This window comes from Crocodylus siamensis, chromosome 15 (genome assembly GCF_052110815.1).
Source record: "Crocodylus siamensis isolate JL-2025a chromosome 15, ASM5211081v1, whole genome shotgun sequence".
Lineage (NCBI taxonomy): Eukaryota > Metazoa > Chordata > Crocodylia > Crocodylidae > Crocodylus > Crocodylus siamensis.
Genome location: NC_143409.1, coordinates 22,401,219 through 22,417,358, shown reverse-complemented (window position 1 = coordinate 22,417,358; position 16,140 = coordinate 22,401,219). Strand labels below are relative to the sequence as shown.

The following is a 16,140-nucleotide window of genomic DNA, read 5'->3' as shown; positions in this document are numbered from 1 at the left end:
GGCAAGTTGGCCAAAATAAGTAAATAAAAAAATCTGCTTTCATTTATATTCACCTACGTCATATGACACATTACACTGAACTACAAAATAGCTGTATTATATTTAAAATGAGGCATATTTGCATATTCAAATCAACCCAGTTGCCAGTAAAACCTGAAAAAAGTAAAAGTAATCCTAAAATTTCTTTTCAGTCACGAATGGTGAGTGTGGGTGCTATGAAACTTGATGGGTATATCACTACCTAAGTATTTTTGAGAGCAATTCCAAATTTGTGGTTTTACAAGTGTTAATTAGGTACCTCACAATTTTGTTCTCTAGAGACTGAAAATACAGAATATGAAACATGGCAACACATCCCTAAGGGCTGGGAAGTATGCCAATTTATATCAGCAGATAAGCTGTTTTTTCAGAGTATTGATTTCAAAAAAGGATGGGTCATTCAAATAAAGGCTTGATTCATCAGTACATTACTTGTGTTCCAAGCTGGTGTAACTCCATTGATTTGTGAACTCATGCCAGGATTTGGTACAGCATGAATGGCCCCACAGAGGAGAGGAGATATTCTTGCCATTTTCTTATGCTGACTAAACTTTGGGCACAGAAGAGAATCAGGCTGAAATGCAGATTTTTAAATAATTTATATTTTGGGGTCTAATGGCCACCTGGTTCATGTAAGATTGTTTCTGCTGTCTGACAGGACAGCAGATTTTTTTAAAAAGGAGATAACAATGGCAAATAAGCTCTCCCAGTGCAGAGTTTTGGATGAAGCACTATTTCTGTTAAAAGTTATACATTCAGGATTTGCAAAGAGATTTCCTAAAGAAACCAGAGCTCACTCAAATACAGCCAATGAGTAATACAGTTTGGAGAGAAACAGCCACATGTATGGGAATCACTTTTCTTATTTTTCCACCAGCTTCCAGTAGGAAAGTGATTGCCAAACACATGAAGTAGAGCATAATCCTGAAGTGAAGGATAGAGTAAACGTAATACGGTTGTACCACTTTTCACAATACTGCCAGGCTGCCAAATAAATGCTTGCAAGAATAAAATGTATAGCAGGGGAAGGACAAAGGTTATAAAAGCATAAAGGGGTTAAACTTTTATTCTCATTTACTTATAATTTACACCCACTTGAAGGCCACCTCACTGTGCTAGAGGCAAGGAGAGAGACATTAATATTAAAGAGAATCAGGCCCTTGTAGTATCAAGTATCATGATGTTCAAGACTCCACAGGGAATCCATTTACTTAGGGAATTAACATCACGTCTCATTGCTTTCACAGCAAAAACAGATGAAATGCTATTGTATTTGTAGTTACAGTCATTTTCAGTCTTTGGTAATGCTGAGGAAAAGGTTACTTTGAAGAGGAGAGGGGGCTTGTAGAGAATATGGGAAACAGAGGGAATAATCATATGTGACTGAGCACTAATTACTATAATGAACACACTGATAAATAGAAATATTTATTAGAATTGGCAGGAAAAGACTGTAGCAATATGTAAGCCTGTCATCAACTGCAGCTGTTGTTATGAGTTGGGGGGGATAGGACGTGAGGATGAAAGGAGGAGCTATAGAGCGTAGGAAAGCTGGGAATGGAAGGGCATGGTGTTCAGTTCAATCTCCCGTCACTGAGTTTCTCTGAAGAAAAACTTGTGAAGCAGCAGACACATCCTTACTGGGGAAATATGCCCACCTTAGACTTTATCACACACAAGAGCCAGCTAGATAATGTGGAGGGAACACAGTCTCCCCTCCCCTTCTTGGCTGTGCAAAGAGAGCTTTCTTTCCTTTTCAAGGGGCTTTAGCCACTCCTCCTGCCTCATCCTCCCTCCCAAAACCTGTGGATTGTCCTAACCCCTATTACAGCTCTCTAACTAACAGTTCCAGGACAGGGCAGAGACAAGCTAGGATCCTGGTTCAGTGCAACACCTTGAGTGTGGAGATGACTTGAACAAGCCAGGATCTGCAGAAAACGACTCCTGTAGATTCTGCAATTCTTTCCATTGCATCTTGCATCCTTTCCCCCTCAGCTTTTCTACACTCTTGGCCGCTCCACTTCCCTTCAGTGATAATGTTTTGGAGCAACAGGCCAAACAGGCTGGTGGAGTTGGTTCAGCTTTACACATGGCTTTACATGCAACAAGTGTAAAGTGCCTTTACACACAGCAAAACTTCGTTATTATTCCCTGGTGTTTGTGAAGGGATGGGAAGATCTGGAAGGTGGCAGGGTTGTTTCCAGCTCACTTACTAGCATGTTTTGGGTTTGAAGACCAGCCTGGGCAGGATAATTATTATGCTAGTATGTTGTAATCTGCAGTGTGTTGCTATATTAAGTTAATCATTATGCAGTGATTTTAAACATCTCTATAATATATGCCCATATAATTTTTAAAGATAACCTTATGTTTGGTCCTAGACTACTTAACAATGACCCTAAGTGTCACTATTTATTATGCAGTAACCCAGAAGTGCACTTCACATTCTATGTTTTAGTTGTTCAATGCATTTTATCAGGCTAATATTAATCATGTGTTTTCAAGGTGCTTCCTAATTAGAAGAGCATCCACTCCAAGCTACAAGTTTGTTACTTCATACCTTCTTTAGGTCCCTGCTTGCTGTGCTTCTTTAGCCATTCAATGTTCTTCCTGATTGCCTCCAAATATGCTTCAGCTTTCCCTGGAGATACAGATGAGAGAGAAATCAAATGCTAACCATCAATGATTGATGCAGCTTGTTTAACTGCAAGATCTTGATTACAATTAAAGACAGGTTAAAATTATTCATAGTTTCTGCTGAAGAGTCCAACCTGTCCTCCTTGCTCAGACAGTTCCCATCAATGGCTAACAGGTCCTGTCTGTAAAAGGTTAGCCAGATGTGACACACATTTAGGGCAATATCTTTTCCTTTGATTCATGTGCATAATTCCTGCTGATATGCACAGACACTGTGCATTTGGACTGAGGGCAGTTGGTGGCTTTTAGATCACAATCATTGTTAAGCAAAGATGAAGCTGTTAAGACAGCAGGGTACAATTTTAATGACACTGAAAGCTTTCAGCATCAGCTCACATCTGAAAAACATCAGAAACCTCTTCCATTTGCTGATAAACCAGCATACATCAAAAGTAAGGTTGTGATGTTTTGAAAAGACATCAGAAAAAAGCCATGACCTGAACTGCAGACAGCTGTATTTGCTAAGGAAAGGAAAGCATTAGCATTTTGTTTATCATTTCCTGTTACACCTTGTCCTTTAGACTATGAATTTTAAAATGGCGACTATTTTTGGCCTCAAAAGCAGGTAGGACAGAATTAGTTCAAGGATACCTAATAAGGTCCCTAAGGGAATATTACAGCTAATGGATTCTGAATTCTTAACGTGGCTAGAGGTTTATTGACGTAATGTGTTTATATTCGTCAAGAAAACAATTGTGCAATTACCTTGCAGAAAGCTTCCATTGCCAATTCTGCAAGTTTAGTCCCATCAGTATATGAATGCAATACTAAATAGACTGGAACTTTTGAGCTGAGAATGCACAAGTAGCATGGTAGGGAGTCGGTCAATAAACCAGCAGAGCATCTTGTATGAAGAGGAACAAGCTGAAATTCTGCTTGAATTCATACCCCTGTAAGCCAGTTGTAGGAAGGTATAAGACAGACATTAGCCCAAACTGGGAACATCACAAACAGAAAATGGAAGTGCTTCCTGTAGAATTTAACAGTGAGCAGATTGTTAAATCAGTCTGTAGGCTTGGGCTCTTTTGGACTCTTACACGCGCTCCAATGCCTTGTGATCAGAACACGCCGGAGCAGACTTGATCAATCGAGTCTGCTGAAGTGCTTGAATCCCCAGCGTGCTGCAGCGTCTTGTGTATTCAGTATCCCACATTTCAAAATGGCAGTGGGGGTGCTTTAACTAAAGCTTGTCATATGAGCTTTAGCTAAAGTGCCCCCACTGCCATTTTTAAAAATGGGATGCTGAATACATGAAATACTATGGGCATTTTAATTAAAGTGGCTCCTGCTAGCCACTCTAATTAAAATGTTCCTCCCCACTACCCTACAGAAGGGTATATAGACACCCATTGTCGTTATGGGATTCTCCAATAGCTACAGCCACAAAAAATGACTGGGTAGCAGATTACACTCCATCCTCTTGGGTCCATACGAGGCACAGTTACCAGTGAACTATGAACTCTAGGCCTGATTTCAACTGCAGTTTATTTTATCTAGGGCTGAAGATGCACACACTCCAAGAAGTTCCAAGTGACAGAAAGCACCTACTAGCACCTACCAGCTTAGCAACCCACAGCTATCATAAACATTTTATCCCAGCCTACCACTGTCTGCCCTACTTCCTCAATGCACACAGAATTAACTTCATGGAGTCTACATTGAATTCAAATCCTCCGTGGAATTGATTTCCTCACACTTTTTTTGCAAACATGACACCCCACAGCAGCCAGAATAACAGAATTACTGACCAAGGAAGAGTCCTGTGAGTGCAGGAGATCAGACTTACAAGGCAGATGTACCTAGCTTATGAAACTCTCCCTCATCAATGATACGAATAACTATGGAACGTGCCCCTCATAAACAACCAGAAATCTTATTTTTTAACCTTGCTTTTTCTCTTCATAACTCTTTCATGCACATACAACCAATTACTGTTAAAGAAATTCTATGAAGAAATCAAAGGTATTTGATAGAATATATGAAGAAATCAAAGCCAGGAAGGAAGAAATGGAGAGAGAGCAACTGCAACTTGTACTATTCTTTCTTTTTAAATTCTTGACAGGTGCTGAAACACCTATGATGCTGGACACAGAAAATAGCTCAAGTACATCTGTGATTGTCTTTGCATTTTGGGCCACTCAGGCTTTGAAATAGGTAGTGATGGATTATGTTATTTCCTGTGCATTTGCTTCGTAGCATGCAGCCAACTTGGCTTTTCCTCTTGCTGTAGCATTATGTGAAAAAGAGTGGCTTAGAGTTACAACAGGCTAACTTGATATGGCATGCAACATCAAATGCTGCTTTGAGGCAGCTAGTAAGATAATAGGTATCACTGCTCTGTTTCCTCCTTGAGCTGCTAACTTGCTGTCAGAGGTTTCCAGTTATGTAGAACATGTTAATTGCTCATGTGGACAATAGTTGTTAAAAGCACCTTGGCTGTCTAGCAGTGGGACCTGCAAATTGTTTCATTCTATAGAACAGATGACTCAGCCTCTCAATATCAGCATCTCCTAACACAGACTGGAGAAATCGATATGCTCAACCCAGAATATTGAACGTGCTGATGATCCTATTTTGCTCAAAATCCACAGATGCAGAAAGGCAATATCTCACCACACTACTGTATTAACAAGCATTTGATTTGGTTCCTAAAATAGTATATAAATACTGTAATATTATGACACAATTCAGCAAGGCAGGTAGATCCCTTTGTATAAAATTAAGCCTATGCTTAAGCCCCTTTCTGAATCAAGGCTTGTGTGCAGAGGTATAGGGATGGGAAGAAACAAAATAAAATATGTGTAAGCTGATAAAGTAGGAAAACAGTACAAACCCTGGTACCAGTGAGAGTGCTGCTACAGGCATCCTGTGTGGTAGGTTCATGCTCACTATATAATAGTTTGTTACATGTATAGAGAGAAGTCATTTGTAGCTGTCATAAATAACAGTCTTTACTAGAGAATCATTTGAAGGAACTACAATATATTCAGAACTACAACATATTAAAAAAAATAATAATCAATTACTTGATTAATAATTAATTTATAAACTGCTTTGCAAGTTCTAACTTTCCTTTACAGATAAGGGACTAAATTATTGAGGCTTTAATGATACAGATGTGAGGAAGGAAGCATGTGTCGAGGAGTGACTGTTGGTAAGTCCAAAAGGAGCTGCTTTTATTTGTTCTGATAAATTCTGAGGCCGGATCGAGATGTGCAGGCATATGTGGTCTGTGGCACTGAAAACCTCTTTGCAGCACCACAAACCGCACGTGTTGCAGCACTGGGGTAAAATTAGCTACTGGGATTTCCTGGTAGCAAAAAATCCTGTGAAAAGAAAGTGGCACAGAACACATCATAGCTCCATGTGCCAGAACAAAGGCGAAGACCCTGGGCTGTCTGCTTCCCCATCTCCACGTGCCAGTACCCAGCTGGCTGGGGCACAGAGTGCCTCAGTGTAGCGACCGTCTGTGGCTAGCTTCACGCTGAGGCACCCCCTGTGTCCCAGCCTCCACCCCCTGCAGCACATGGAGCAGCAGGACAATGTGTTTCACTGCAAACCACACAAGTAGGGCAGCACAAAGTAGTGGCACAAATTTGTGATGCTACTATTTGTGCTGCTGCAAATGTATGCTCCTGCTCGTGTGGACACAGCCTGGGGTGCTATTGCTAAAAGTCTTGGTGTGGCAAAAATGATGATAAAAACATATTTTGGTTCATTTCAATTAAAAAATATATGGTTTTTGTTCTCAGCACCTTTGGATTCAAAACAGATCTTCAGTTCAATCCAACTCCCACTGGACTTAAATACATAACTCTCAATGACATCACTGAGAGCAATATTAGGTCTTTGAATATTAATATTGCATAGATAAATGACATCCTGCCCACAGCTGCACTATTCATCCTCTTTAAAATAAATCTTTCATGCATAAGTTTTCACAGAGATATTTTCCAAGGGAAGGACTGTGACTTCCTTTGCTTCATGTGGAACTAAACATGTGCTTAACAAATAATGTGACAACCGTGTATATACTGCACACAAGTTAAGGAGGTCTGTTCTGCCCTGAATATGAATGTGTGCCTCATTTAGATTATGCAGAGCAGGATGCATGTACCAAAGGGCTGGTAAAGTTCTTTCCCAAACACTGGAGTAATTTAAGAACACTAATCAGCCTTCCAGGGAAAATACAATTCTGTTTATAGGACTGGTGGCAGGGAATTCAGACAGCTGGATTTCAGTCAAAACTCTACATTAGAATTCTTATTACTCAGCATCAGCTGACCTGAAATGCATGAATTGTCCCAAAGAATTCAGGGGACAAAGAATATACATAAAGCAAGAGCTTAATGGTGCAGAGGAGAGCATTTGAATCTGCTGCTGAATTAAATAAAAGTGAATACATTAATTTGAATTTGAGACGTGTGAAGATATGCCTCCCAGAAATGGTAGGTGTTTTTGGGACCAGCAGGTCATGTATGTATGAACTAAGCGGTATTTTCAACTGCTGGTTGAAAATTTTCCATCAAAATTATTTGATTAGTTTTTGATTAAATAACATTTTTCCTGAAGGATATCACTAGCCATAGAAGATTCTTATTATTAATCACCCTTCTCCCAATATCAAAAAGCTCTGGCAGGTCACTAGGTATGAGTTTAAGCTAGACAAATCAGAGCCATCCTAACTATACAACCAATGGGCTTGTTCCTTTACAAAATGAGTCCAGTTGCCATATTGCATCTGTGACACTGCTATAGAAACAGGTCACTATGCTACCAAAAGGGGGGAAAAACAGCAAATCATTTAGATCACAGATTTACAGCGAAACCCATAACAATCATGTACCTTTTGGCTGGTTACTGTTTCCTGCTGTATTCTGCTCTTCAATTTTTGTGGAATCCTTCAAAGTCTCATATTCTTTTTCCATTTTAGCTGCTTCTTCCTTTGTGCTGTCAGTCTCTTCATTACTCTTGTCTAAAAGGCATTGCAAACATAGCCATCCCTTATTTTTGCACTGTAATTGCCAATATTTGTAAATCACATTAGGATATTCTTTGGGTAGGGTAATGATTTTGAGTGATGATATAGGAAGAAATTAATAGGTTGAGTAGGATGTGTTTCTAAATGTCATCTCCGGCCTGGATCGCTGAAAATGCCTGCATCTTCTCTTACAAAAGATAATCCAAGTCAGTCAATTAAAATTTAATATACACATCCTTTCAGGTCTGGTTTCAATGGCTGAAGGAAAATGATAGGTGTTTGGCCATTGCTTTCAACGAGCATTGGATCAGGTCCTAAAATTCACAAACCAATGACTATCTATTTTGGTCTTATTCTGTACTAAGCACAAAGAAATCAACCTCATAATAGCAGAGAGCCAGGTACTATAAAGTGCTTCAATTGTCTTTACACATGGCATGAGCTATCTGCACATTATACAGTCTGTTCCAGATCCCTTCCAGATTCAAGTCAACTCAGTCTCCCAGCATCCCAGGATGCTTTGCACATTTCTCACAACCCCTCCCCTCACAGAATGGGTGGGCTAGCTTTGGCCCAAGCTGTCTGCTTCAGCTGAGCAGGGAGGTGTGCTCTAGCGCCCCCCAGGTTTTGGTCTGAGCCACTGCAGGCACGTGGCTGCATTTTTTAAATCAGAAGTGAATGTCTGTTCACTTGTTTATCAGTTTAATCGACACAGTTTAGACTAACTTGTGACGTTTTAATCAATTCAGCCTTGGGATTTTTGACTGTCTGTACTTAGCCCTAGGGAATACAGGGGGAGAGAGTAATAGGCTAAGTACCTGCTAGCAGCTTGTTTTTGGTATCAGTAGAAGGTTTCTCAAGCTTATTCTTTGTCTGCAGAGCAATCATTTCATCCAAGTTTTCTGGAAAACAAAACAATTTCCAGTTATTCTCCAAAAGAAAATGAGAGTACCCACATTATACAGTCAGGCAAGACAAGGCTCAATTGCCTGTTGAGAAGAAAATTGTTAAGGAAGGAGTTAAAAATTCTTGTTTCTGAAAAAAACAAATGTAAAGGCAAATGATTACCAAGCTATAGAATGGATACATGATTAACTTTAAATAGAAAATCTTGAATATCTTCAAGTAAAAAGAAAGTATGATACTACATGATACCAAATGAGGCCAATATACATAAAAGACAGGGAGTGGAGGAAGATTTATTCAAAACTGAGCTTAATTTAAAACACAAATCTTTCTCATTTTTGATTCAATGAATGAAGTCACACTGCATCAGGCAGCTTCTTCTGCTGAAAACAATGGATGTATGTAATTAAAGATATATCTGATTCAAATGCTGCTTTTTCCTGGAAGGAGAATATTCTGTAGCAAATGCTTTTATAGAGTTATTGGCTAATTAAGTCCAGTTAAAAAGGTTTTACGCAGCATTTAAAGTAGAATAGATTTTTTTTTAAAGAAAAGGTTGACAGAAAACAAATTAAGTAGATAATGGTGGCACCTCTTGGGAACTGAATAACAATTCTTTCTAGTACCTGAAAATCTGTTGGGCTGAACTCCTGCCTCACAGAAAAGTCAAAGCAGAATTTCATCAGCATGCACAGTTTCTATGTAAGCAGGACACACTAGTGAAGAAAAACAGCCCTTTTTCTGACACTGCACTCACTGGCACAGCTACAAACATAGATGATAATGTAACCACCTATATTCTCATCTATATTGTGGAATTTGTGCAGACTTTGCCTGTTCTTTTGCTGTGCTTTTAAAAATATAATTAAACATAAATCCGAAATTCTGCATCTAGTTTGATTCGGAGATGTTCATCTTTCCTGCGCGGAAACAGACAAACCATTCAGTATCAGGAATGGTGGCTGTGGGCTGAAAGGAGTTTTATTGGACCAGTAAGAGCCTTAAATATTTTCCATCATGTTTTACTTATGAGGTAGTGAGAAAAACAAAGCTGATCATTTTACCCATCAGCTAAAAGCATCTTTTTCCAAGGGATAGATCTCTAGAACTGCAACTAAAAGGTTAGAATTTAAACAATCATATTTCACAGCAAATTACCAACCGCACTTCTGCCCTTCATCTGATGAAAAATAACATAATCCTGTATGATGGACAGAGCCATTTATATATTCACTGACATAAAATTAAAAATGAAAGCAGCTTTTCTATGGTGGATTTTGGATGTTTGCTGATTAAAAAAAAGGTTTATCCCATTGTAAACCTATTACATGAAATTATAATTAATACAATTTCTAATTTCCTTTGTAAATACATTTTCATTTATACCTTTCTCTAATATGATACTGTTATCTTGCCACCTGCCCTACACTAAGCAGGGTTGGGTTTAGTGAGTTGCTGGATCAGAAACACACAGAGGGGAAAAAAAGAAACAACCTGGTGTTGTTCGAAGTGGTATTGATTGATGCCTCAGTAATCACCTGACCCAGAGCTCACTGAGGTCAGTGCAGAGACTCTTTTTACGTCAATAGGCTATGAGTCAAGTGCTGTTTTCCGCTCTTGAGTCTGCACTGCACCAGGACTTCAGTTTGGGTGCAGGGACTGCTGTGCTATAGACATTAGGATCTTTTAGATAAGATACAAATGTGAGGTCTTTAGCTTGTATTCCTTAAAAACAGCCTAGACATTTAAAAAAGAAAAGAAAAGTATATTTACCTTGTTTCTTTTCATAAAATCTAACCACGTAAATATAATATTTTTAAATTCCCTGGCAGTAAATGGGATAATGTATTCTCCCTTATTTCCTGAATTACGATGTTGTGAAGCATTCTGATCTCTTAAGAGCTTTGTTGGTTTAAGTATTAAAAAGAGCATGCTTAATTTTAAGCACAAGTTCTACTGAAATAAAAAGAATTATTCAAATATTTAAAATCAGGCATGTGCTTAAGTGTATTGATTGATTAAGGCCTCCAGTGCCTTCTGTACTCGCTCTCTGAAGTGGCTGCATTTCAGAGGCAGATGAAATTCTATTCCTTGTACTATGGAAAGACCAAGAATCTTCCTTGGTTAAAGTTAAAACTAGGCTCCATTAAGAGGCTGGTTTTCAACCTTTGTATAAATCATGTTAAAAATGATTGTTTCCAAATCTGAATGGCTTGGAAACGCAACAAAGAAAAATTAAAAGTACAAATTCTTCTTGAAACACTGACAGAGTATAGAACTTTTAATTTTCAAATCACCTAAGTGATTTAGGAGCGCAGGCCCTGCTGAAAGTACTCCTAAGTCACTGAGGTGCTCCTGAAAACCCCACATTAAAACGTAATGTTTTTGTGTGCTAATGCAATATAACTTTAATTCATATATATCTTATGATTAGGACACAGTCTTGTTAAACATGCTGGACATGGAGAGTAGGGCTGTGCGAAAGGGCGCCATTCCATTCTGACTTGTGTTTTGACGTTTTGATGGAACAGCGTTTCGTTTTAAATTTCATTTTGATTCAAAACTGCTGTTCCATTTTGTTTCACTGTTTCAACACTGTTTTGATCTTTCACCCATAGGCTATAATGGGGAAGCTCAGAACAGCCTATAAACTAGCTTGATTTGGATGAAACCTGCAGAAATGGTAGCCCATTCTGAGGGCATCACGTCTGCCAAGTGTCAAGGAGATAGGTGCAGGGCTTTTGGACAAACTGCACCTCAAAGTCTTGAAAGCAAAACTCATGTCACATGTATGTGTTAAGCCACAGTGGGGTCAAAACTGCGGGCTTGTTAGCCCCTGCTAAAGCCACAAAGCCTGCCAAGTTTCAAGGAGATAGGTGTAGGGGTTCTGGGAAAACTGCACCTCAAGCTGCAGACAAGCAAAACTCATGACATGGGTGACACTGCGTGTTAAGGCGCAGCAGGGTGAAAGCTGCAGGCCTGCTAGCTCGTGCTGTGGCCACAAAGCCTGCCAGCTGTCAAGGAGGTAGGTGCAGGGGAAGTCTGGGTTCTGGGGCCCTGCACCTCTACCTGCTGACAGGCAAAACAATGCTGCTTTTTATGCAGTTTTTCCATCCCTCCCCCAGAGCACTGGGACTGGAAGGGACCTCAGGAAAGGGTGACAGTCACTGGCCAGCTACACAGTCAATAATGAGAGCACTCCTTCCCCTCCCTTCTCCCCCGCCTCTCCTCACTTCAGTTTCCCTGCAGGCAACCCCAGCTTGAGCTTTGAAATTCGAAACTTTTCAAAACTTTTCGACTTGCCTCGTTTCATTTTGAGGCTCTTTCAAAGCTCTCTGTTTCATTTTGATTTTGCTGTTTTGAGCTCAAAGTGAGTCGAAACAGTGTCAAAATGAAACTGTTGGCAAAATTTTGCACGTCCCTAATAGACAGCAGTTGTCTAGCTTATTAGTGGTATATGTACAATACCCATATTTATTTATACATTATGCATAAAATAGCAGTGTTTCGCAGTAACAAATCAGGGTTCCTCACTGAAGCCAAACAACAGGATATGATGATGGATAAAAACTGATGTGTAATCTGTGAGATCTCAGAAGTAAATGTTGACAATGGTATACGCAAACCCTTTCAACAGGGAATGCTTGTTATAGGAACAAACATAAAAAGCATAGTTAACTGTATGCACAGTAATATAAAGATTTAGCAAGCTATTGCACTCTAGCTATGCAAACCCATTAATGTTAGTGGAGATTGCGTTGGCACCCCTTTGCACACAGCAGCAATAAAGTTATGCTGAGAGTCCAGATTGTTTTTTTAAATCTGATTTAGAACCTACTAATTGTCAGATTAAAACCCCCTAACAGCTGACACAATTTTAAAGCATGTTTGTACTAGTGCTTCCACTAGATGTGGCTGGGCCATGGTTGAACAATGTTTGCTTTGAGTTATACTAATGGAGTGAGTCATCTCTGGAGTTGAGATGCGCATGGCCAGTAGCTAAGCAACTGAATGTCCTATTTGGTGGGTTAACAAGATCTGATTATCTGGTCTGGTTTCCTTAGCAACCTAACTTTGTCATGGGAAGAATTCATAAAGGTTAGGATCTTTTATCAGCCTGGCCACTTATTTGTAAGGGTATTAATCAGAATAAGAAAATAAGAGCTGATGGAAGTGACCCATGGTGGTAAACAGGCCATCCCACTGGCTGAAGACTTTCAGAAGACTTTTACCTGTCCCAGTGGTGGTGTTGTCTTATGGTTAGATCCACATCTGAGACACTTTGACTGTTTCATCTTTCCCTAGTAACTTGCTTCTTGAGCTTGGGTGCGTCAGCCCTTTGCTTTTCAGATTTGCCTCTGATTTGGGGTATAGTTCATAGTTTGTAGGGTTGGAAGGGACCTGAGCAGATCATCTAGTCCAACCCCCTGCCATGGCAGGAAAGAGTACTGGGGTCAAATGACCCCAGCAAGGTGTTCATCTAGCCTCCTCTTAAAGACCCCCAGGGCAGAAGCCAGCACCACTTTTCTTGGAAGCTGGTTCCAGATCCTAGCCGCCCTGACCGTGAAGTAGCACTTCCTGATATCTAGCCTAAATCTGGTGCTGGCTCTTCCCATCAGGTGTATCACCTTGCACTTCTCAGTGTTGAATCCCATCCTATTCTCATCCGCCCACCTCTGTAACCTGTCTAGGTCCAATTGCAACCAATTCCTCCCTTCTAGAGTGCCCACATCCCTCCCACATCTTAGTGTCATCAGCAAATTGGAACAGGGTACTTTTTACCTCCTCGTCCAAGTCACTGATGAAGATGTTCAGGGCGGGCCAGAGGACTGAGCCCTGCAGGACCCCACTGCCCACATCTCTCCAGGTCGAAAATGACCCATCCACTACCACTCTCTGGTGCGACCTTCCACCCAGTTGGTGACCCATTTGACTGTGATTCAAGAAGTCAGTTCTTCAAAGATGTGAAGATTCAGCATTTCAGAAAATCAGGACCAAAATTTCTTGTGTTGGACATCTAAAACTGAGGCACATAAGATCAGAAGCAGCTTTAAAAATACTAGCTTTACCTCTTCCCAGTTTCTCAGCTGCATAAGTGCTAATAATACTAATCAAGTTTTGTGAAGTCCTTTAAATACTTGGGTAGACAGTGTAGCATGAGAATAAATTACTAGTAATTAAATGGCTGCAGGCTTATTAGAAGGGCAGTGAGTGATCTGCCCATACTAATATTTAGCTAACCATATAAGGAAGTGCAAACCCGTAATCCTTCTACATGCTGGTTTCTGGATTCCTGTATCACTTCCTGGAAAGATGTGTTTTCTCTGCATAATCAATGAGTGCCTAAGAAGCACTTTTGCATTCTCTCCTTGTTCACTTGTCAAGTTGACTGAAGCCACTAATTTGTGGCACTAAATAACACTTCTGCAAAAGACTTGTTCAATCTTTTGTTTCCTATACAGGCTGAGTTTATTAAAACCAAAACAGTGCTGATTATGATGCTTGAAATCAATCATAGCTACAGCTACCAACACTGGTTTTGCATCCTACTGCATGCATCAAACTAAGAGCTTTGTTCTGCTGGTTCCCTGTACATTGATGTATATGTCAAAGGCACCCTAAAAAGCATAGCTCAGCCAGGGCTTTCTACTTCCTGCAAGTGATCCCAGAGATCTTTCATAGTCTTTTCATCTGTCATAAGAGTGTGATTCTGTTCAGCATTTGCTTGTGTATTGCCTTGTGTATATATGATTCATTGTTCTTTCCAGCATGGAATTTTAGACCTGCCTAATTCTTTGGGCCAAATTCTGCTCTCTGTTACAAGCTCAAGAAAGTGTTGACAGCAATAGATTTTCACCAATGGAGCTGAAAGCAGAGTTTGGATCTTAGTCAGCCTTCAGATATTTCTAAGCCTATATGGATTAAAAGAGGTTAGCTGAACATCATGTACTGCTAAGAACAGTAAAAGCCTTTCAACATGGAAATAAGGCTCAGTCGTAGAATGGAGCACACTAGCTTTGCTGAGAGATGATTCATTCTAGCTCACAGCCAGAAGAAAGATATCAACACTGATGCTCCTGGGCCCGTTCGTGTCATTTGATCCTACTGACCATGGCACTCTGCTCTCCTACCCAAGGTAGCAGCACCAGAATGGCTCGCATCTTTGTTCAGGATACTCTCACACAGCTGTGAGAGGTAACGTCTCCTGTGCTCTGCAGCACTCACCTGTTGGGTGCCAATTCTGTCCCTGTCACCCAGTCAGTGGAGGCACTATTATCTCCTGCTGCCAACACAGGCAGCAGCCTACATCTTCTTCATTTCTACTACACAGCACATTTGCCAACTACCCTGTTCATCATGATCAGCACCTTGATGTAGCTTGGCTGGTGCTCTCCCTGGTCACTGACTAAATCCACAGTACTAAGAGTCTTCTAGACTCCCCAGTGCTGCCTGACCTTCAAATTGTTACAGCTATTTAGGAGAAGCGGGGAAAAGAGCCTATTTTGGTGTTGCTTTTATCTCACTGGCCAGAAGACCGACATTTTTGTGTGAAGATATAACAAAGGAGTGTCATGTCTTTGTGACTTCCAGGGTATGTGCATATAGACACTCGTAGAATTGGCCACAAGTAGCAAGGAGAATGCCTGTCTTTTCAAGATGATAACCTCCTCTGGCAGGTCCATTCTACAAGAGCTATGGAGCTGTCAATCTCAAGACAGATGCTTGTAAGAGCAGGAGACAGGACTTCCTAAAAAAACATATGCCAATACCTAAAATCCGTAAATTACATGGCCAGCAAAATTCAACCCACAGGCTGGTGAATGGGTAAGTCTTAATCCTTCTTACTGCTAAAGATGTGTCAGAAATACAGGAACCTAGGAACTGCTGTCCCTAAGCAATTAGTATAGTTGGCTTATAGCCTGGAGTCTGAAATTTTATATTCCTTAGAATTTTTTTACTTAGCTATATAAAGTCCCCATTTATCTTACAAATATTATATCCTTTTCTGAATCCCACTAACTTTTTGGCTTCAATGATTTTCTATTGCAGCAAGTTTCACAAGTTAATTATATACAATATATATTGATTAAGATGGAGATTAAGAGAAAAAACACAGGATGAGTAATGAGCTAGTTAAAAGGAAGATGGCAATGGGTAACCATTAAGGCTATGCAAAGCTTTGGTTGCTGATTCAATTCGGAGATTTTGCCCAATTCAGCATCTGAATCTCCAAATTTGAATTGAATCAGGACACCCATTAATCTCTCCAAATCAAACTGGAAGCCTCTGATTCGACGATTTGGACAGGCAAAATTTGGATTTGGATAGGCACAGGTTTAAGTTTTTGTCTACATACCTCAAGGTACCAGGTGGCTTGCGAATGCTGAGTTGGTGGGCGGATGGAGCATCCCAGAGGAGTGCTGGGAGGGGTGGGGGGTCCCCAGTATGCTTGCTGGTGGAGCCGGAAATGGACCAGAAGTACTTCAGATCCACTTCCAGGTCTGCCATGGAGCATG

The 16,140-nt window shown here is 40.3% G+C and overlaps 1 protein-coding gene across 1 annotated transcript in view; it reads right to left on the bottom strand.

The window, feature by feature from the left end:
* The window catches only part of SCG3 (secretogranin III), a 54,266-nt gene that overhangs the window by 12,592 nt on the left and 25,534 nt on the right, over positions 1–16,140 (bottom strand). The window contains exons 9-11 of the mRNA XM_090029236.1: positions 8,536–8,619; positions 7,583–7,711; positions 2,600–2,680 (exon numbers count right to left, since the gene is read on the bottom strand). Of these exons, the coding sequence (XP_089885362.1) occupies positions 2,600–2,680; positions 7,583–7,711; positions 8,536–8,619 (294 nt within the window). The remainder of the gene's footprint in view (positions 1–2,599; positions 2,681–7,582; positions 7,712–8,535; positions 8,620–16,140) is intronic.